This window comes from Mustela lutreola, chromosome 13 (genome assembly GCF_030435805.1).
Source record: "Mustela lutreola isolate mMusLut2 chromosome 13, mMusLut2.pri, whole genome shotgun sequence".
NCBI lineage: Eukaryota > Metazoa > Chordata > Mammalia > Carnivora > Mustelidae > Mustela > Mustela lutreola.
The window spans coordinates 60509216-60534036 of record NC_081302.1 but is presented as its reverse complement, the minus strand read 5'-3'; the positions used below and the strand labels follow the sequence as shown (position 1 = coordinate 60534036).

Sequence of the window (24821 nt, the reverse complement as noted above, 5' to 3'; positions counted from 1 at the left end):
ATTACCATCACCCATCTCCAGAACCTTTGTTATCTTTCAAAACTGAAACTCTGTACCTATTAAACAGTAACTCCTCATTTGCCTCCCCCTCCACCCCCATCCCCTAGCAATCATCATTCTACTTTCTGTCTCTATGAATCTGACTAAGAGGAATTATACAGTATTTATCTTCTTGTGACTGGCTAACTTATATGTTACATACTTTTGAACTCCTATCTTGATATATATCAAAAAAGATTGAGGAACAGTTGGCACGGGAATAGGAGAAAAATCAGGAGAATATGTAAACTATAAAAGGAAAAGTCAGGAGAAAAGTGTTCCAAGAGGAAAGGAAGGGAATAATATACTTTCCTGAGGGAAAGGTTATTTAAGCTTGAAGAGAACCAAGCCCACTCACACTGGCAATACAGAGGTCAGAGGTCACTGGTGAACTTCCCAAAAGTGTGACACAGTAATTCTCTAGAGGTAGTAGTATTTTATAATCACCATGGTTACTACCTGTTGTGGATTATTTTCCCATGCTGTGAGAATTCTGAAATGAAGCTAAGATATACAAAGCTAAACAAAATCAAAGCCCAAACACAATTCCATTGGCCTCAGTTTTCAAGTTACTTCCTGATGAAATAGGATTTTAAAAAAGTATTTCAGGGAAAAATATGGGTAGTACAAAAAAATATTACCTATATGTTGCACATAATTATCTACTGAGGTCATTTATTCAATTAATAAATATTTACTGAGTGCCTACATAGTGCCATGAATAGACTTCATTATAACTACACATTTCCTTAATTGTTTCAGATATTAAAGGTTAAAAAAATGTTAAGATATTAAAGAGATTTGAATGTTCAGTAAAGAAAGTATGACTTTCAGCTAACCTTAACCTAAGCAAACAAGTAATGATGGTAATTCTAATCAAAGGCCAATGAAAATTTTTCTTATCATGTTATGGATGTAGTATTCCATGATTCATTGTTTGCGTATAACATCTAGTGCTCCATGCAATATGTGCCCTCCTTAACACCCATCACCGGGCTAACCCATACTCCAGCTCCCCCTCTCCTCTAAATGAAAATTTGATTCTAATAAAAATCCAATCATATTATGATCTAGGGAGAAGCAAGTATTTGAGAAATTAAGACAGCAAAATTTCTCTTCTATAGAAAGTATATCTAATTTTCTATTACCTAGATGGTCATTTAATTTTAAAAACCAATAACCTCTCCCTCATGAAAACAGGTTACCATTTTCTTTTACTTAGACATACTGACTTTACAACCATTTATATATTAAAAGGTAGATTTAAAAATCAAACTGTTTTTAAACAGAAACTGTTCTAGATATGTTGTTCTGAAGAATTTAAAATCCACTTGATCCTTTAGCTCTTCTACTTCTGACTCAAGCATTCATTTTTTGTTCTTGCCTTTAAAATTGTCTAATCTATCTATCTATCTATATACTTTCTATACTTTCCATCTTTTTTTTTTTAATCATCTTCATTTTCCACCTCATAACCTGCCTTTAATAAGTGGCTTCTTTCCTAAATGGAAAACCAGGGTCACCTGAAGAAGAGAACTACACCCAAAATGAACATTTTACATCCATATTTCTGTGTATTTAAAAAATACCATTTTGTGAGACCAGTTCAGAGAAGGCATAGATCCTGACAGGTCCAGTTTAGTCACTAACCAATACAAAAAATACCGGAATGCAACAGGTTTATAAACACTTACCAAAAAGTTAATACAAGCTATTTTTATTTCCAGGTCTTAACTTCCTTTTGTCATTACTCATTAAAACATTTTTAATCAAGATTTTGTCACTTATTTTAACAGAACTCACTAATCTGGTTTAGATTTTCTACTTCCAGAAGAATAACTATAACAGTGATATTTTATTCATTAGGAACATAAACAACTGAGGACAACTGAATTTGCCTATATTTTTATGTTGCAATTTTCTCTTAACTAATTCATATATAATAAGGTTTCTCTCAAAAAATAGCACTTAATAGGTTTTAGGGACAACCTGGGACTATTACACAATGTATGCAGGATGAGTCATAGTCATTCACTTAACCTAAAATGGGCTGAATTTATGAATGGATGATCTGTCATGATTCATTTTCACAAACAAGACTCATTAATGTTTCAAAACTAGTATTTTAAGCCTCTCTACTAGAACTGATGTTTTTTCATCCTGGGGGAGGAATTATAAAGGGCAAAGTCTTTAACATAATAATATGATTTTCCACCAATATGAAAAATAGTCACCTATGCTTTAAAGCATTTTCTAAAGATGGTTAAGATATTTTAAAAAAAATTTTTAAAAAAGATTTTATTTATTTGACAGACAAGAGACCACAAGTAGGCAGAGAGGCAGGCAGAGAGAGAGAGGGAAGCAGGCTCCCCGCTGAGCAAAGAGTCTAATGCGGAGCTTGATCCCAGGACTCTGGGATCAAGACCTGGGCGAAGGCAGAGGCTTAACCCACTGAGCCACCCAAGCACCCTGGTGGCTAAGATTTTCTAAGTAATACAGAAAAGACCTAACTTTTCCATGGTTTAGTCTGGTGTACTGTAAAATAATGCCTACTCATATAGGAACAAGAATCTACTACACATGGGGGGTCGCTTGGGTGGCTAAGGTCATGGTCTCAGGGTCCTGAAATCTAGCCCCACATCGGGCTCCTGCTCATCAGGGAGTCTACTTCTCCCTGTTCCCCTCCCTCTGTGAGATCTCTTTCATAAATAAATAAATAAAATATTAAAATAGAAAGAATCTACTACATACGGTTTTTACTTGAGTTATTTATAATTTTCATAGAACCTAAAGAACTTGGTTAAGTTCAGTCAGATCTGTTTTGATGGAAAGTCAGTGGGCCAAAGATAATCAGTGGTCTTATTAAAAAACAAAAAACAAAAAACCTCTTAGGCTACTGATCTCCCTATTATCAAAATATATTTAAAATATGGCATAATAGCAGAGTTAAAAATACCTAAAAACTTGAAGCTGATGGAAATTTATTACATCAAATTTGCACTTTTCAAAAAAAAAATTTTGCACTTGCCCACCCTTATTTCCCATATGTGCAAAATAATGATCAGAATTTAAGTGATCCATGCAAATCTACAGAATCATAAAATTTCAAACCTGGGAAGAACCTTAAAAGGCATCAACTCCATCCATTCAATAGAAATTAAACCTCCTCTCTAATAGCATCATCAAGTGAAGAGCCAGCATATGCATTACCAGCTACAAAGATGGATGGGAACTCATCACTCCTGAGCCTTTTTGATAGTTCTATTTATTACAAAGTTCTTCCTCATACTGAGCTAAATCTGTTTTCCTTTAACTCCCACCCCAATGTTCCTAGAACTCAGGTTCATTTACTCCCAGACCTCTGCCTTTTACAACGCACCATTAATTGATTCACATACCTTGTTATTTCTTTGAAGTTCTGTTATTGTGACTTGGGGACGAAAAGTTATAGGAACAGTATTCCATGATGCTAATTATAGTAACTGTACCACAATATCTAAAACAATAGACATTTAACTTCTAATAAACTGCAGAGTTATTTTTAAATATCATATGCCTGACATATCTAACGAGTCATGGGGGCTGAGATACAGTGTATACACATGTCTTGGGGATTCTAGGATATCACAGCAGATCAACTAGGACTCCTATTTGCAGGACAACTCCATCTTTCTCTTTCCTCCCCCACAAAGCCCAAAGCCCATCCTGAGAGATGGTCCTTGGGCTTTGATTAGATCTGATAGACATAAGGGATTCAGACAAGAACATGAAGAACAAGGCCAGGCACTCCAACTTTTAGAGGGCAGAGAACTGACTCTTAGGTAACAGAGTTGGGATGAACAGGATACAGGGCTTATACGTATTTAATAAAATACTATATTTATTAAAGACCTCAAAAATCATCTGAATCAGTTCAGGAGACTTGCTAAAAAATGCTTTGTAAAGGAGACACAAATATGAAAGAGAAGACTAACTGCAAGGAAGATAGATACTTGGTTATGCTTACCATGATTCCAGAACACACAGAGGAGGACAAAGTGGTACTTACTGTTTCAGACTAACCTTACCTTAACTTCAAAACCCCCCATAATGGCAGGAAGAGTCAGAATGAGGGGCATAAGGAGACAGGGTGAAAACGGAAAAGCAGTGATGAACAGCAGCAACATGACGAGAAGAAAAAAGGTAACAAAAGTGTCAATAATAACTGCCCCAGGGGCAACAGTGCTAATCATTTCTTGAATGAGGTGATAGTAAAAGAAACAAGAGTCAAATAAATCCCCACTGGAGTTTCCCATGCAGAATGGAAAGCAACACCAGCAACAACATGGTGAGAAAACATCAGTAACTGCTGAGAAGCTCACAGCCACTTGGAAGCAAAAAGGAAAACAGGTGGACTTGGAGGAGGAGCCTGGTGTGATATACTAACTCTAGTTGGTGAAGGGGCTCCAAATCAACACACTCTGAGGCTGTTACGTTACTGGCTTCCCTATGTAAGGTGAGATACGAGAAAGTAAAGGTTAATACTTTTCAACAAAATTGAATTCACCTTGACACTTTTTCTACACATAGAATCAGATCATGATAAGCAGAAATCCAGGATGGTAAAAATGATCAGATTCCCAGCATTATCTTTGATTCACTATTTACATATTTAAGTTAAGATGTCTATGTTACCCTACAATCTTAACTGGTATTCATATTGAAGACCAGTTCAATATGAACTAGTAATCATACATACCTAAGTATTAAAGTATATTTTTAGTATATAGTAGGTTGGAAGGCAAACAAGTATACCAATATACTTAAAAATATTTTAACAGTTAATTTCAATAAATATTGACAGCATGCCTAATAACTTAAAGGCATTATTTTAGTACAGAGCATCAGAAATGAAGAAGAGACAATTTCTCTTATTAAGGAAACCAAATAGAAGAAAACTAATAATCCCTGAACACTTGAGTTAAGTAAGGTTTTATGTACCGAGACAAAGACAGCATCATTGTTCCTGTCCCTATAAAATTAAGGTTAGTTAAAGTATCTTTTTCAAGTGTTTATTTCATTAGGAATGAGGATTAATAAATTAACTAGTTGCAATCTTGTTCATAGGTCTGTTCTGAGCAATGACCATTCATTAGCTCAACCACTTTATGAAATATGCTCATGCACAGATATGATTGTTAAATTGAAGACTCTCCGCCAAGTGTACTCATTCCCAGAATTAACAAAAGCGATCTCAGTTTGATTAACAAGTAATTTTGGAGTCAACGAATCTTTAGTTAGAATACATATTGGAGTTTAAATAATCAATCTTTTCTGTGCAACACTTTCATAATGCCACTCAACCAGTGCATGAGCACATACAGTGATGGGACTCAGGTATAATAAAGTAATGACTCCATTTTTATAGAGCCATATTGTTCAACAGTACCCTGTCAAAATTTGCTTCCCTGCAACTCTTACATGTTAGTCTAAATTTTGCCCTCTAAAGGGTTGAAGAACAATGTCTTCAAGTCGCAGCTCTCTTCTAGGTTAAACGTTCTTCAAGTATTAATAGTCTTTTACAAGAATAATTTCTTGACTCTGTGCTATCCTATTACCCTCCCAGGTTCAATCTCTGTCAATACTTCTTTCAAATATGTTAAAAGGATACCATCTAACCAGAGTAATATGCCATCCAAAGATAATGCCGGGAATCTGATCATTTTACCATTTAGCATTTCTGCTTCTTATGATCTGATTCCTATGTGTAGAAAAAATGTCAAGGTGAATTCAATGCTATTTTGAACTTACATTTTTGTTTTTGCAGTCTAAGTCTTCTTGTACTTTCTCTGCCCCAGAACCAGAGTCAGGAATATCTGGTTTTTCTGACTCCATTGCCATGAGGAACTCTGACTAATACACATCTGCACATTGCTGGTGCAGCCAAATTTCAAAAGAGTCCAAATGTAAAACTTTGTATTTATTCCTATTACATTTTATCCTATTGGTTTTGACCTATCGTTTCAATATATTCTGATCTCTTGAGCTTGATATTTATTGTTATTAGTTGTTCTTGGTAACTTTCTGACACCTGAAAATCTTATAAACATGCCATTTACTCTGTCAAAACTATTGATTAAAGAAAGACAGGATTACCTCAGTGGCTCAGTGAATTAAGCATCCATCTTTGGCCCAGGTCATGATCCCGGGGTCTCGGAGTGGAGCCCTGAGTCAGGCTCCCTGCTTGGTGGGGAGTCTGCTTCTTCCTCTCCCTCTGCCCCTCCCCCTGCTTGTTCTCTCTCTAATAAATAAAATCTTTAAAAAAAGGACTTCTAAAAAAAAGGAAGGAAGGTCAGTCAAAGAGAGCCCTAGACAATACAACATAAGACAAAGCTTTAGACTGGCAATGGGCCAGTAACCAAATTTCATTTCATCATAATGACAGATAAGATATAGAAGATATATAAGAAAGTCTGTCAAATAAGTTCTAGGAAATAGCTCCAGCTTACATACTTCTTTTACTGAATGAATGAATGGATGAAGAACATAAGGTCTTCACTGTTGTTGAAATGTAACTGTGAAAGCAATGTTGCAAAATATATCATTAAAATGTACATCTAGGTAATTCATGATCAGCATAATTAGGGGTTATATGTCTGATGCAGGTCTTGGGTTCTATCACTACACAGATATAAACCATGTCCAAAAAGGCATAACTTAATAATAATCTCTATGATTAATTATGTTCCAAATTCTACATGATGGATATACACACACACAAACACGCACCCAACCCATATTTACAACAAACAAGTGTAAGACAGGATGTAAAAATAATCACTAATTGCTTACTATAACCTGACTGATAGAAGAATACATGATAGAGCTAGAACTCAAATGCAAGTACCATGTGCTTAACTACTCTTCTATTAGGTTAATGAAATTAAAGAATCATCAATATCACTGCTTATCTTCCTAAAGTATATAATTTGAAGAGGGTAAGTCATATAAAAACTATTTAGGCACAGCTGGTCTGTATATTCTTTTTGCTTTTTTTGTAACTTCTTTAGCATACAGTAACATGGAATAACACCAAAGTAGAAGTTCCGTAACAGTGCAAAACCACTAGACATTTAATTAAAAAGTTCTTAATCTCTAGTCCTATTTAATCTCTAGTCCTATTTATTCTTTTTGAGGAATCATGAAAGAAAAAAAAGTGAGCCATACCTGTCTTTCAGGAAGGGGTGTTTTTAGAGCAAAGTGTTTGTCAATATATATTCCATTTGCTTGACATGTAGAAAATCGCCAAGAAACATTAGTTTTTTTCTCTTCCTCATTCCACTTAATTACTCTCTATGTGCAGAGTGCTATGCAAGGCACCAGAGCTACAAACATATGTAAAACATAATTTCTGTCCTCATTTATTTCTGTATTGGCATCCAGAAGTAGATGAGGAGAGAAACTGGAAGAAAAAAAAAAAAAAAAGGCCTTTTCTGCAAACAATTCATAGAATAGATGATGTCTGATGGATAGGTACCATTTACCACCATTAAAAGCCAGCTATAAAATAGGGATCTTCAAAGAGTTTACTATATATTCTCTATGAAATATGCTTCCCAGTAAACCAAATTCGGAAACCTTGCCTAATTCTCTATTCTTCATACTTCTCCACAAAAAAAAACCAAACAAACTAAGAAGAGCAGTCTTTAGCACATATTACAAAGATTTATTAATACTAAACCTGAAAATTTAGTCATTCAATACATTTTTACTATCCAATATATAATTACCAGGCAAGGATGAATTAATTTTCATAATATCTATCATCATACAAAACAATCTGTTGAAATGCTATTAAAGCACTTCATGAAGAAAACATAAAAACATCAAATTGCTAAAACAGTGTCAAAATACCTTTCAAAAGAAAAAAGATTCAAGATTATACTCTGATTTCAAAAGAAATAATGTATTTGTACTGAAAGCAATAATGGCTAAGGATGGCAAAAATGACATATGGGTCAGAATCAAACAGTATAAATAAACCTAACCAATGAGGAGAATGGCAACTGGAAAGCTGTAAAAGGCAGGAAACTACACTTTTAGATATTTAAGAGTGGTGTAGGATCTAAAAGGACATGATATAACATAAAGAGTAAAAGAAAGACAAGACATTAGACCCTGGATAAGACTCAGAATAAATGTCAAGGAACAATAAAAAATGATCAAATCCAATGAACAAAGTATAATCTTTTCACCCTACATATGAAACACATTTTGAAAAACAAATATTGAAGAGTCCTGTTTCTGGCTCCTGACCATTTATTTCCTTCTTTTTTCTTTTTTAGGGGTGAAAGGAAGAGAGAGAAGCTCAGTACTGCATTTAGAAGAATATCTGTTCCATTTTATTGGAAGGAAGACACTGCCAATCTTCTCATTTTTTAAATTTTTTTATTATGTTCAGTTAGTCAGCATATAGTACATCATAAAGACATCGCCAATCATTCCAAACTGTGAACTAGATGTTAACTCTCCAACATAATCTCCTTCGATGGCTCTTCCTCACCTTTGCAATAAAGTTAAAGTTCTTCATATGGCAGTCAAGCCATTTCAAGATATGTCTACATTTTCAGATTCATCTACATCTATATCCCTTTTATACAACTTTTTAAGAACTTCTGATCTCTTTGCAGTTATTCAAAAAAGTCAAGCTATTCTTTCCTTCTGTTGCTTTTGTATATGTTTCCTGTCTAAAATGCTTCTTTGAGATCCTTTTGATTATTTGCTATTGTCCTTAAAGCCAGGTCACAAATCAATTTCTCCTTGACAGATTTTCTTTCTATCACTCTGCATCACAGTAATCCTCCTATGCTTCCACAACACCCTGTGCATGCCTCTTGTTCTTTTTATACTGTAATACAATTGTTAATTTTCCTCCTTTCTTCCCTACTACTTTGTGTTCTTGAACAGCAGGAATAGTATCTTAGTTTTCTTTGAATTTCCAACAGCTGGCAGAGTATACCTTAGGAGAAACTTAGTAAATTCAAGGAGAAAAGCATTTAACAATTTCTCTCCAGTATGTATGCTGTAGTAGAAAAAGTATTATATCGAGCTCCGCCCATAACTAGCTATAACTCACAAATTATGACTTCCAATAAAATAAGGGGATTAATTATCTAGATCTCTAAAGTTCCCTGTGATTTGTTAACCTAGTAGTTGTAGCTGACTAAAAAAATTCTTTTTTTAAAGATTTTATTTATTTATCAGAGAGAGAGAGGGGAGAGAGCGAGCACAGGCAGACAGAATGGCAGGCAGAGGCAGAGGGAGAAGCAGGCTCCCCGCCGAGCAAGGATCCCGATGCTGGGATCATGACCTGAGCCGAAGGCAGCTGCTTAACCAACTGAGCCACCCAGTCATCCCTGTTTTATAAATTCTTGACAGATAATAAAACTACTTTAAAAAAGAACAGTCTTTAATGCAAATGTTTACTAATTTACACTGGATTTATCTCAGTTTTCAGGTTTTACTACTGAGGTTTTCTTTATTGGTCTAGTGGCTGTGAAGAGAAAAGTTTTCCTAACTTGATAGCCTTAGAGCCAAGGATCCTATTTTACTCTGAGCTTCACTGGCATATGATTTTCCTCCCTTAAGACTTTCTCTTTGTTATCTGTTGCCTCTGCTTCTATTTCTCCTTAACTTTTACTTAGCTCTAGAACTAGTTCAGGAAGATGTCTGCCACATAACAGAAACTAGTGATAGCAAAGGGGAAGAAAAGAAGATGAACTCGGAAAGTCATTAGTCTTTTCTCATCCTGTCTTCTCTTGCTTGGAGTAAGGGCACACTGGTCTTAATAAAAACTTTACCCCAGTCCCTTGTTTACTACTACTCCTTCTACCTTCATCCTGTCTTTTAGTTAAAAACAAAAACAAAAACAAAAAACAAAAAGGAGAGGGCTTTTTACTTTTTTTCAGGTTCTCCTTATCCTATCCTGTGTTTTTAAAAACTCTGCCTAGTAATTTTAAAACGTCTCCACTCTTCTACTCTGTCATTCAAAAAAAGGAGTCTCCCTTTTCCTACAGAAGCAGAGAAATGTGTCCCTGCCTAAAAATATCTTCACATGGTAGTCAGTTCCTACTATTAAGAAATTGTTAGTACTACTGGCACATTATAAATTAAATAGTCTTTTTAAAAAATCCTGACTGAAGGGGTTATTACCACATAAAAATCAGATTACTCTATTTTATAAGGGAGGAGATTCACAAATTACAGTTACAAATTAACTTTTATTTATTTTTTCAGTGTTCCAAGATTCATTGTTTATGCACCACACCCATGCTCCATGCAATACGTGCCCTCCTTAATACCCACCACCAGGCTCACCTAACCTCCACCCCCTCCTTCCAAAACCTTGTTTGTTTCTCAAGAGTCCATAGTCTCTCACAAATTAACTTTTAAAATAGAAATTATTTAAAATTCAAAGTCTGGTTATCCAACTGCAATTAATGTTTTTTGTATTTTAAGTCATACTATAGCAGTAATGAGGATCTTCATTTGCACATGTATTTGAGAAGACCAATTTTATACTAGTTAAAAGGCTTCTATCATAAACATTTTTTTAAAAACAATTTTAAGTAATATATAAATAAACCGAAGATGTGTGCTCTATTAGAAACGTACATTCTAAGCGTTATCCAATATGAAAATGGAATTAATTTATAAAAGCCTAATTGACAAGTAAGGACAGGCAAAGTTCATCACATTGATATAAATTATACTACCTGGTTTCTTTTAAGCTCATAATATTTGTGTGTGAAGTTACCCTAACTGATACACAGATTTAAGTTGACTTAGAGAATAGAAGGCATGAAAGATTTGGGTAGCAGGCTAAAAATCTTAATTTTAATTACTGAGCTAATTACTTCTCTGGAAAGAGTAAAGTCTTTCTTTTTTGATAAAATAGATTAGATTGTGCCAGTAAGATGAAGGGGTACCATAAATTTTGGTTTACCTGGGACAATCTTGGCTGATAAGTTGTTTTGTAATAGTTGCCAGGGTCCTCCTACACTCTCAGAAGTATCAGTTTGGATGAGAAAGCACCTGGTCAACCTACTTATCATGCTCCTTTCAAATTAAAACAATAACTAGTTAGGCATCCAATATGTAGAAGGCCATATACTGAAGGGAATACAAAGAAATGTAAGAAATGGTATTTGCCCTCAAAGTGTTTAGGACTTAGTTGGAGAAACTGAATAAATATTTCAAGTTAAACACACAAAATTTAAATGGCTTAAAAGATATAACTGGAACAAATATTATAAGGAAGTATGTAGTTACTTGTTAAATGAATGACACAATAATTAGTTAAGGGTTTCACAAGAGATCAGTCACTTTCTATTAAACAACACCGCAACATCCCTTATACCATTTACTGAATGCCTTGTATGTACTAGATGTGGTTTAGAGTGCCTTACATGCATGTTAGTTAACCCTTACAATCCTAAGAGGTGTGATATTATTCACAAGAAAGGGAATTTTACTGATGAGAAATGTACCTCTTAGAGGTTAAATGGCAGAGTTGGGATTTGAATCCAGGTTCTCTAATAGGAAAGTCAGTGATTATCTTTTTACTGCTCTTCTCTTTACACAAGGTGGTGGTTCTCAACTGTGGGAGCTTTTTCCCCCAGGGATATATACGGTAATACCTGGAAACATTTTTGTTCATCATAACTGCCGTGTGGGGGGGATGGCTAGTGACTTTACAAAAACTTTTTTACAGATAAGATCTGAACTCAGTCTTGAAGCCTTGGTAGGATTTGGATAGGCTGGGGATGGCAGAGGTAAGGACAGATTACAGATAAGAATAGTACAGAAAGTACAAAAAAGATTCTAGAAGATAATGAATAAGCCAACTTAGCAAGATAAAGGGACACGATATTAAAGGAAAAGTGAAAGCAAGACAAGAAAGATGCAATAATTTTCTTTTTTTTTAAAAAAAGATATTATTCATTTATTTCACAGAGATCACACACAGGTAGGCAGAGAGAAAGAGGGGGAAGCAGGCTCCCTACCGAGCAGAGAGCCCAATGCGGGGCTGGATCCCTGGACCCTGAGATCATGTCCTGAGCCGAAGGCAGAGGTTTTAACCCACTGAGCCACCAGGTGCCCCAAGAAGCAATAATATTCTTAAAAGACAGAGGAGACTGAACTGAATTCACTGAAGATTTTTGAGATGGGGAATGTATGATTAATCAAGAAACCAGGGAAAAGAGACTAACAAGGATGCTACTAGACTAAGTCATAAGGAATTCAGAGTCTCTGCATTGGTGTGGCAGAAGTCATGAGAAAGAAAGGAAGAAACCAAAAGTGTGTAAACTTTTATGTACCATAAATTTTTGTCATCTCAAAGGATAACAAATTACCATTCTTACCTGTAATGCACTGAAACTGTCCATCTTCTCTTCTTATTGTAAATGCTTCCCCTGGGTTAACTTGTACCAGAATGACCTTAAAATTAGAGAAAGAAATATTAAAACAAACAAACAAACAAAAGAAAAATAATAGAAGAAACAATAATCAAAATAGGGAACATCAGTATAACAAAATACTAAATATTTCTAGAATATGTGAGCTATTTAACCTTAATGGGAAGGAAAATGGGATTACAGTTTACACATTTGTTAAAAAAGTATTACTTCACTTTCCTGGAGGTCAGACTTAAGCAAAAAAAGGAAGGGAATAAAAAAAATACAGCAGCACACTTTTATTGAAAAGTTAATAAACTTCACTCTGAAACAAAGAGGGAGTCAAACAATATTTGGCAGATTTATGCTTAGTTCATTTGTTGCTAAGTATTTCATTTTTTTAAGATTAAGTATAAATTGATAAGAAGAGCTTGAGATGAGCATACCTGAATTAGTAGGACATTTCAAATTATATCTGGGAATATGTTAAATTAATCCCATCTTTTTTTTTTTTTTTTTAAGATTTTATTTATTTATTTGAGGAAGAGACAGTGAGAGAGAGCATGAGTGAGGAGAAGGTCAGAGGGAGAAGCAGACTCCCCGTGGAGCTGGGAGCCCGACACAGGACCTGATCCCGGGACTCCGGGATCATGACCTGAGCCAAAGGCAGTCGTCCAAAAAACTGAGCCACCCAGGCGTCTCTAATCCCACCCTTTTAAGTAGTTTTCATTATATAGATTATACATTCTAATTTTATGACATCTAAAAATCAGAAGACTGGAAAAAAAATCCGAAGTCCTTCTATACTATAATAAATTTCTTAGTCTTGTTCCCTATGTATAGGCTTAATTTTGCCCCTTAAAAAATATAAATAATATTACTTATATACATTTACATATATATTATTTTTTATATATTATATCTATATATTGTACTTATTTATATATTACATATATTATATATAATATATATTTATACATATAAGTGAAGTATATTATATATATTATATATACTTATATATACACAGCGAAGTATATATAATATATAAATATATATTTATATAATATAATATATTTATATATATTTTAAGGGGCATATATATATTATAATAATATATATTGGAGATTTTACATTATATATAAAATCTCCAATTCGGTATCTTTCAAAGTTTAATATTTTTAAAAAGACTTTTCTATGCTACTAATCACTCAAAATACTTCAACAAATGACCATACCATAAACTACTTAACCATTCTCTTAATATAAGGAATTTAGGTAGCTTTCATTTTTTCCATTACTATAAATATCAACACAGAAGGGAACAATTTCTATGTAGTTTCTCTTCTTTAATCCATTACCAGTTAATTTTTTTGAGTGGTGTTTAAGGTCAGGGGGTCTAATTTCATTCTTTTACATGTGAATATCCAATTTTCCCAGCACCATTTATTGAAGAGACTGTCTTTTTGCATTGAGTGCTCTTGTCTCCCTTGTCAAATGTTAGCTGACCATACATGCATTGGTTTGTTTCTGGGCTCTCCATTATCTTCCATTGGTCTAAGTCTCTGTTTTTGTGCAGAACCATACTGTTTTGATTATTATAGCTTTATAATACAGCTTGAAATCAAGAAGTGGTGATGCCTCCCACTTTTATTCTTTTTCAGGATTGTTTTGGATATTCGGGGTTCTTCTGTGGTTCTATATACACTTCTGGAGTTTTTCTACTTCTGTAAAAAATGCCATAGGAATTTTGATAGAGACTGCACTGAATCTTAGGATGGCTTTAGGTAGTATGGATATGTTAATAACATTACTTCTTCCCATCCATGAACATGGGATACCGTTCCATTTATTTGTGTCATCTTAAATTTCTTACACCAATGTTTTATAGTTTTTAGGGTAGAAATCTTTCACCTCCTCGGCTAATATTTCAGGCAAAGATTGAAAGACCCTCACTTCAAGGGAAGTAGGTAAGAAGTAGGGGTAATGGAAAACACAAAAAAAATTGTTAGAAATAATCCAAATATATTAATAAAATAAATATAAATAGACTAAGCTTGCATATTAAAAAGAGAGAAAATAAAATTGTTCCCTCTCTCACTGTGTCTCGCTCTGTCAAATAAATAAATAAAATCTAAAAAAACAAAGTTACAGATAGGGGTGCCTGGGTGGCTAAGGTTGTGATTGTGGGGTTCTGGGCTCAAGCCCCATGTCCAGCTACCCACTTAGTGGGGAGTATGCTTCTTCCTCTTCCTCTGTCCTTCCCCCACTCCTGTTCATGGTCTCCCTGTCTCTCTCTCAAATGAACAAATAAAATCTTTAAAAAAAAAAAGTTACAGAGATAAAATGCCAAACCTATTATTTTGATGGTCTATTTCTCAGAACAAGTAGACAGTAATCATCAAGGATATGGAAGGTCTTAACACCACCACCAATAATCTTGGTTTAATAGCCATGTAAAGAATACTGCACCTAATAATTAGAAAATATACATACTGTTTTGAAGCATATATGCAATTGATATGAAAATGGAAAGAATGGCCTATTACTGAGAACATCATAAATCAAGTCTTACAAATCTCAGTTAAATCAGAATCAGTAATATAAAAATATATTTGCAAAATTTAAAGAGCTTCAGTAATTTGTAGGTTAGGGAATCATAACAAAAAACAAAAAACAGCAGTGAAGTATAACCAAAACATTGTACGTTAAAACTCTGGAATATAGGCAAAATTATATTGACCAAAAAACTCAGACCTTTAAATACTTACAACAGAAAAGACTGAAAATTAGTATGTGTCCAAGTAAATGTGAAAAGGCAGGGTTAACTCAAAGAAAATTAAAAAAAAAACCAAAAAAGGAAACAAAAGTAAGAACAGAAATAATGAATCATAATACAAGAAATGCTGGAGGATGAACAAATAGTTTTTAAAAGAAATCACAGCAAAGGATAATCAAGAGAAAAAAATTCAAGAAAAAAAAGTAGTCAGTAACCTTTTCCAGCTAGGTAATTTTTTTCCCCCCAAGAAGATTCTTGAACCTTGGGAGATTTTATGCAGGTAGATGGATTTAAAATGCATTTTATAAAATCTAGGAAACTTATCTCTCTACATGGGTTTTATTTAGGGGACTAGCTCCTTATTATTCCATTATCTCAAATGTCATCTTTTCAGAGAAACCCTCCCTGACCAGCAAATTCTAGGGTATGTTCACATACTTTCTACCATATCAATCTATTTTACTTTTTACCTAGCACTTGTCACTATTTGAAATTATTTTGTGCAGTAATTTGGTTAGTGGTTTACTGAGCAGTTTCTATTCCACTAGAACAAAAGCCCCCTAAAAGCCAACATCTTGTCTTACAAAATGCTATACCCTAGAGCTTGGCTCATAATAGGTTTTCAATAAACTTCCATTAAATGAATTAAATAGATAAGCAGTGAGCACTGGGAGTTTATTCATTCATTTCACAAATATTTGTTGAGGTCTTATTACAGGTGAGGCTCTGTTTTAGGTAATGGGTATAGAGTAGTAAACAAAATGGACAAAAATACTTGCCTTCATGTGCAGAGCAAGAAAGTTATAGGATTCAAGTCATGCCACTGAGTAACAGCAATTAAGAAAATTATTTTTCTTAATTTTAATTAATTAATTATTTAATTCATTTGACGGACAGAGATCACAAGCAGGCAGAGAGAGCGAGAGGAGGAAGCAGGCTCCCCACTGAGCAGAGAGCCCGAAGCAGGGCTCGATCCCAGGATCCTAGGATCATGCCTTGAGCTAAAGGCAGAGGCTTTAACCCACTAAGCCACCCAGGCACCCCAAGAAAATTATTTTTAAGTTTTAAAAAAATGTGGGGTGATTAGGAGAAATTCACACACAGGCACCTTAGAAAATCACTTCATTGTTGCCAACATCACACATCAAACCAGAGCTACTCTGTAACAAAGGTGCATGCCTGAATTCTAAGCACACTCATAGGTTTCTGGCACCTAATCAAGATTTGCCCAGCTTCAAAATGTAGAATTTACATATCTTCAAACTATGTGGATTCCCACATCATTTTATATTCATCTGCAAAAACACAGTGTAAATTTTCCATAATCTTATTACAGACAATAGTACAATAATAAGGAGAAGAACTATGAATGACAGCTATTCCAACTGAGATAAAATATAGCCACACACAAAATAGCATAATCTTAACAGAACAGCTTCTTAACACAGATCATGTAACTAGTGACCATAGAAATCTTATAAAGTAACGCTCAGAAGTGTGACAGGTGAGGAAACCTGGTAAATTATCCATCATTTTGTGATTAATATAATTGATGGCTCGATTTGCAAAGGGATGTATTTGAGGCCAAAAGTTATAAATGCAGTACCATAAAATGATTACCTAGTACTTTATTGGGCTTTAACAATGAAATTCTTCAAGATCTTTAAATTTCATAGAAAATAGTGATTTATACTCTTAGGTTTATACTTATCTCAAATGCACTGCCCGTCCTTCAATCCCTAATCCTTTTAAGAAATCAGAGTTTAGTCCTGACAGGTTCATTATATTGTTGCAAAATACACTCAAACATGTTTCTCTTCTCTAATCAGTTTCTCTCACCTTGTATTATATCCCTAATAATAGATCTGATGCCATGTTCAAGACTCTACTGATACAATATATCAGCCAGCCAGTTTTCCTTTAACACCCTTTAGTGCAAACGCTGGGAACTTCTAATGCCTGGTTTAACAGTGTCAACAGTGGCTGAATGGATAGTTGATAAAAGCAATTATTTGAATATCCACCAAAGGTCAATTTCCAGTATTGTGAACAGAGACATATATAGTAGTGACCATTTTAAGAATATTCTCAACTTAAATAATCAGCACTACTACTATTTACATGGCTTCTTAAATAAGAAACATATGCTTAAAACATGTTTTGGCTGAGATACCTAATCCACAGGGCAGATTTATTGACAAAGACTGGAGATAATGTCGTACACCATGTGTATTTTATTTTTATTTTCTTAAGACTTTTAAAATTTATTTATTTGACAGACAGAGATCACAAGTAGGCAAAGAGGCAGGTAGAGAGAGAGGAGGAAGCAGGCTCCCTTTTGAACAGAGAGCCCGATGCGGGGCTTGATCCCAGGACCCTGGGATCATGACCTGAGCTGAAGGCAGAGGCTTTAACCCACTGAGCCACCCAAGCGCCCCACACCATGTGTATTTTAAAAAATTATTCTCATAAGTAAGCTATGATGATACATGGGACTATTTCTACAAAAATATTACATTAAAACATAACACAAGAGATATGAAAATGTCATTGATTAAAGGTCTAAATGTGCCTAGTATATTAATGAATGAAGACCATAAAAATCTATAAGAACATAATAAAAATTTCATGTTCCCTAAATTCCTCGATAATAAAAAAAGATAGAATATTTTGGGGAAGAAGTTATAGAAGAGCAGTAAAATTATAAAGGATCCAATATAAAATTATTTACTTAGGGAGGGAAATACATTAAAAAAAAAAAAAACAGAATAGCAGAAAAGACATCTCTGGCATGAAAAAAGAAAGAGAAGGATGAAGGGCCACAGACACTAGAGAGTTGCAAGTCTGATATGAACACCTCTAAAAAAACAGCACACAGCTCAGGAAAAGTTGGAACTGGAGACCTGAGATATCATTTAGTCCAATCCAGGTTTATTTTTAAAAAGTAAGAAGTGATTATTAATATTACTGAAAAAGTTACTTCATTTTACAAAAACATTCAACCAACTGTACAGTAAACTCTCAGTGTATTTATTCAATTTCTATCAATTAAACACAGTGAGGCAAATTCAAATGAGCAGTTATAATAAAAAATGTAGCACTTGGGTACCAGCTTGGGATCTGAAGTAATGAATAAAAGTGCAAAAATTCATTTATTTATGCTTTGTCTATACAAATAAACTTAATTTAAATATCAGGAATAAACACTAATAACATCTGCATATATTCTAAAAGAAACAATAATAAATGAGTGATGTTTTTATTTATTTTTAAATACTTATTTTTTGAGAGAGAGCAAGTGAGTGCAGGATAGGAGCAGAGGAAGAGGGAGAGAATCAAGCAAACTCCCCACTAAGCCTGGAGCCTGATGCAGGGGTTTGATCTTGCCACCCTGAGATCATGACCTAAGCCAAAATCAAAAGTCAGCCACTTAACCCACTGAGCCACCAGGTACCCTTAGTGCTATTTTAAAAGTTAAAACAACTAGGTATAAATTATATTTTACTATATGTTTTTTAAAAGATTTTATTTATTTATTTGACAGAGAGACACAGTGAGAGAGGGAACACAAGCAGAGAGAGAGAGCGAGAAGCAGGCTCTCCACCGAGCAGAGAGCCGGATGTGGGGCTCGATCACAGGACCCTGGAACTATGACCTGAGCTGAAGGCAAACGTCTAACGACTAAGCCATCCAGGTGCCCCTATATTTTACTATCTTAATTTTCAACTGTTACTAATCATTTCATTGCTTAATATAACTTTGAAAACATTCTTTTGCATTTCAAAGATATGTATACGTAACTCCATCATCATCTGTTTCAATTTTACCTAACTGCTATCAGTTTAAATTCTTTACATGTAAATTGAAAATAGGAAAAATAGCCTGCTCCACAGCACAAAGTGTGTTAGATGAAATAATGTGCACTAGATGGAAGGAAAGACAACTCAACATCATCCTGGGAACTTTTCAAAATACTGTATAGATAGTTAGGTCTGTCTGGAGAGAGTGAGGAATCTGGGATTTCCATCAGGAAAACCATGCTATTATTTATTTTCCATAAAGTATCACTACTTTAAAACCTAAAGGATTCAGTAAAAAATAGAAGGTTAATGGGGTGCCTGGTTGGCTTTGGCAGTAGAGCATGCAACTCATGATCTCAGGGTCATGAGTTCAAAACACATGTTAGCTGTAGAGCTAACATAAAAAAAATAAAATAAATAAGGTTGGTGATAATATTCTGTAATTGCTAAAGGAAAAAAAGGGAAACTTATAACACCCAAGGTGTTATAAGTGATTTGTTCTGTGAAGTTAACAAACATTTAACTTTCTGAATTTAAGAAGTACTTTTAAGGTTTGTTTCTCTAAAACTCTAGCAGTTTAAATTGTTTATTTTGAAAAATATATATATACTCAGGGCACCCGAGTGGCTGAGATGGTTAAGCGTCTGCCTTGGCTCAGGTCATAACCCTGGGGTCCTGGGATCAGGTCCTGCGTCTGGCTCCCTGTTCTGGAGAGCCTGCTTCTGCGTCTGCCTCTGACTTCCTCTCTCTCTGTCTCTCATGAATAAATAAATATAACCTTAAAAATATATATATATCTCCAATATAAAATGTTTAAGGATGTATTTAATTTCTAAAAATGTTCACCTATATTTTCATAAGAAATAATCAACAAAACCAAATATAATCACTGAAAAAAAATAAAGAGAAAAATGTTTATGTATGGAATCAACCTTGCAGATGTAGTTTAATCTTCAACTCTCCACCCCAAAGGACACCCAACTTGCAGTCTTCATTGTACAAGTGAGGTCTGAGAATGACATACCTCACATTTCTATTTCTGAAACCCAGTAGAGGGTTTAGAAGGCAGAGCAAAAAAAATCAACCCAAAGGTCAAAAACATGTACTCACACTTTCCAATATTTATGAATGTATAATCTTGGCTATCATCTTAGTTTGCCATAACAAAGGGGGGTCATGGGCAGGGGGGTGATGATTAAACCAAGAATTGTTCTTTCATAGTTCTAGAGGCTAGAAGTTCAAGATCAAGGTGTTGACAGAGTTGATTTCTTCTGAAGGCTCTCTCCTTGGCTTGCGGATGGCTACATTCTTCCTGTGTTTTTACACTGTCTCCCCTCTAGGTGTTATTTGTCTTAATATCCTCTTATTAGAAGAATACTGGCAAAAGGGAGAATTCTACTGGATGAAGGCCTGTTCTAATAGTCTCATTCTAGCTTAATTACCTCTTTAAAGCTGCTATTTCCAAATACAGTAATACCCTGAAGTACTGGGGGTTAGAACATATGAATTTCGGGGTGGATTGAGGAAAACACAATTCAGCACGAAACGGCAACCCTCTGATTACAGAGAGTACAAGAGCAAAATTCTCTGTAATGCCTAATCCTTTCCCTGATTTTTTTTTTTTTTTTAAACCAACTGCTGCTTCATGCTTACTCGAGGGTGCCAATTTAATGAGGTTGAGAGTAATAATAAAAGGGAAAATCTTTTGGGCTTTGTACCCTTGAATAATAGTTAAGATACCTCAGCAATGTAATTTCTCAATCCATGACTAAAGGCTTTCAAGTAACTCAATACTAATGGGGTTGTTTTGATGACTAAGTGAACGAACATATGTCAAGTGTTTAAGACAGTTAATGGCATACAGTAAGCACTATCTGAACATGTTAGTTACTGTTATTGTAGGCACCATGTATGTAGCTCTTAGTATTATTATTAATAGTATAGATCTGTCACTTTAAAGATTTGCCCCAGCCTAGAAGTTGATCAATTTACACATTAGTGAGATAATATATCCAGAACACAATGTTTAAGAGATCTCTCCTGAACTGGTCTGGGACCTGCCTACCTCTCCATATTTTCTCATACTGACCCTTTAGCCTACTCTACTCCTCTCAATACAGTGTTCGATGGTTAAGAGTTTCCTTCTCATTTCCTGGTTCGTGACTTACTATTCTCTACCATGGTATTTGATTCAAACTTGACTTCTGCTAACTAATATTTTCCTTTGCTGAACCTCTGTGCTTGAGGACTTCAGTCTATAAACAAAAAACTTCTACTTAATTCCTTCAAGATACTGAACTCTAAAGCAGAGTTAAATTATCCCTGTAATAAAGCCCACAGCGACTGGGACATCCTCCCAGTATAATGCTTAGCACATAACTGTATTGGTCATTTACATATTGTCACTTCCACTACATGAGCCCTTCATAAGACTTTCAACATTTATATAGTTACAGAGTCTATAGAAGTTTAACAAATATTTGCTGAATTAACTACTGTCCATTTCTAAATAACTCCTAAATCTTTTCCTCTGGTTTTGAGACCAGGACTAGCTGATAACACTTTCTGTAATGACAGAAATGTTTTATACGTGATACGGTAGGATAGCCTCTGGCTACATATGGCCTCTGTGTGTACATAAGTGGTACTGAGCATTTAAATTGTGACCAGAGAAAATGACAGACTGAATTTGTAATCTTATTTACTTTTAATTAGTGTAATTAATTTAAATTAGAGGTTAATGGCTATCATGTCATACAATACCATGCTAGATTTGCCAAGCTCCAAAATTACTTTTCAGACTACTTTCTGGATTTATTTGCCTTGATAAATAGCAGGTACCTCAATCTTATTAGAATGCATTATCTTTTTTTTTTTTTTTTTTTTTTTTTTTTTTAAAGATTTTATTTATTTATTTGACAGAGAAATCACAAGTAGATGGAGAGGCAGACAGAGAGAGAGAGAGAGGGAAGCAGGCTCCCTGCTGAGCAGAGAGCCCGATGCGGGACTCGATCCCAGGACTCTGAGATCATGACCTGAGCCGAAGGCAGCGGCTTAACCCACTGAGCCACCCAGGCGCCCCTAGAATGCATTATCTGATCAGCTAAATATACTATCAATTCACAAATTACTTACACATCAAATGTCTGAATTACTTACACATCAAAGTGTTATTAAAATGACTTGATTATAAGAACTTCAAATCAACCTTTATCTACATTTCACTAGAACCTGTCAATCTGTAGATACATTGGCTGATGTAACATATTTCAGCAAGAGTCCAAATAGAGCTTAATGTTTGGAAACAAAAGGATAATTATCAAATTACTGAATGTGAGTTTAGTTTTTAGTCTTCTGAAGAATAATAACTTGCAAACTTAATTAAGAATATATGCTTGACACCACCATATAGACAACTGAGATCTATCAACCACCTACCCACTTAATTAATTTAATTCAAATAATTAGGGAGCAATAAGTATATGTTAGTTTGTGGAGTTGGGGAGACAAGGATGAATCCGTAAGCAAGGCAGTACAGCAATTATGGTGCTAAGGTAGAACAGTACAGGGAATAATATGTGATAATTAGAAAACACTTAAAATTTGTTGTTGTTGTTGTTTAGGCTCATTTGTCTTCATAATTGCTTTTTAGAAATAAAAGTACTATGACAGAAAACAAATATGGATTTACCATCAAGCAATACATTCAAATCCTACTTTATGACTTAATAAATGTGTGGGTTTTTAGGCAAATTATTTAAACTCTGAACCTTAGTGCCTTCTTTTCTAAAATGCAGTGCTTTTGAAAGATTAAGAGAAACACTTAATGTAAAACTCTCAGCACAGTGCCTGACACACAGCAGACCCTCAAAAATAACAAGTTATTTCCTTCAAATCCAGTACAAAGAGAATTCTAACTAATCATCTAGACTATGTGGAATACTTCATTTCCTGACAATGGTAAAAAAAAAAAAAATCAGGTTATGTTCCATATATAAAAATATACAGGGGCACCTGGGTGCCTCAGTTATGAAGCATCTGGCTTCAGCTCAGGTCATGATCCCAGAGTCCTGGGATTGAGTCCCCTATCAGGTTCCCTGCTCGTGGGAAGTCTGCTTCTTCCTCTCCCTCTCCCCAACTTGTGTTCCCTCTGTTACCATCTCTCGCTCTGTCAAATAAATAAAATCTTAAAAATATACATATGAATGCACATATGTGTATTTATAGGTGTGTGCGCATACACACGCATACACAGCTCCATGCATACACATGCAACTAATCATTTGTATCTTCCCCTACTTCAGAATGACTTGTAAGAAGATATGTCTTTTATTTTCTTATTAATCCTAGTACAAAGGATCATACTTGCACAAGGATGCCGTGTATCCCATTGAACGTGTATGTGAAGGTTGGCAACAGTTAAATCTTTAGTTTCTAAAGCCAGTTTTATTAAAAGGTCATATTATAAATTTTTCCCATATTAAATAAAATAAAATTATTCTGAAGAAAGAGTATATGAACTTACTAGTATTAGACTATCACTGCCAATTCAAATATTCAGATGTCATTTGGGTTTGCATGTCCATTATTTTTAATCATTCTCCTATTCTTTAAAAACTAGCATTCAAAATAAGTCCAAGGTAGTATAACAAGAGTTATTGAATCACTATGTTGGTACACCTGAAACTAAAGCAACACTGTGTGCCAATTACACTATTAGAAAAAAGAAAATACAAAGTAAATCCAAGGTATCAAGATTGCCCAAAGAGATAATTACACATCATTAGCTAAGAGTTGTGTTGTATTTTGTTAACAAAAGCATTTTCATATTTAACTCTTTATTTTATTCATCTTAGGACTGAGTTTAATATGAATAATTATTCAAATTGATAATACTTGAACAATAACATACATTCCTTTAACATAAATACTCTCAGTGTGAACTGTCTACATCTGAAAATGAACTAATTACTTTTCAAAATAAAGTCTAAAAAGTAAAAGTTTACCTTAAATGCTTTTTTTAAAAAAAAGAGATGCCCTTTATGAGACTAAGGAAATTCCTTTCTGTTTCTATTTTACTGATAATTTTTATCTTTATAAAAGGGCTTGAATTTAATCAAATTCTCTTCTGAGTCTATCAAATAGATGACCATGTAGTTTTTGCCCCCTTTCTATTACTGATGTATTAGACTGACCACTTTATATATGTTGAGCCCATTTTGCATTCCTAGAATAAAACTCACTTCATTGTGATATCTAATCCACTCTATACCTTGCTGGGTTTGGGTTGCTAGTACCTTGAAGATCTTGTGTCTATACTCATAAGGAATACTGATCTGTAGTTTTCTTAGGTCTCCGTCTAGTTTAGTTTGGTACTAATTCTCCTTTAAATCTTTAGTGGTATTCATCAGTGAGGCATCTGGATCTGGGTTTTCCTTTGCAGAAATTTTTCCGGTTACAAATTCAATCTCTTTACTTGCTATAGTTCTATTCAGATTTTTAGTATTTTTCTTAAGTCAATCTGGTAGTTGTGTCTTTCTAGGCATTTGTCTAGTTCAGATAGGTAACCTATTTGTTTGCATATAATTGTTCACAGTATTACCTAATAATCCTTTTTTTATTTATAAGATTTATAGTTATATCTCTTTTCATTTTTTTAATTTTATGGAAATTTAAAAATTTCATTAACATACAATGTATTATTTGTTTCAGGGTTACAGGTCTGTGATTCATCAGTCTTAGACAATACACAGCGCTCACCACAAAACA

At 34.3% G+C, this 24821-nt stretch overlaps 1 protein-coding gene across 3 annotated transcripts in view; it reads right to left on the bottom strand.

Moving 5' to 3' along the window:
- FNDC3A (fibronectin type III domain containing 3A) overlaps positions 1–24821 on the bottom strand; it is a 173871-nt gene that overhangs the window by 103486 nt on the left and 45564 nt on the right. For all 3 annotated transcript variants that reach the window (XM_059144894.1, XM_059144892.1, XM_059144893.1), the window contains exon 3: positions 12444–12519. In XM_059144894.1, the coding sequence (XP_059000877.1) occupies positions 12444–12519 (76 nt within the window). The remainder of the gene's footprint in view (positions 1–12443; positions 12520–24821) is intronic.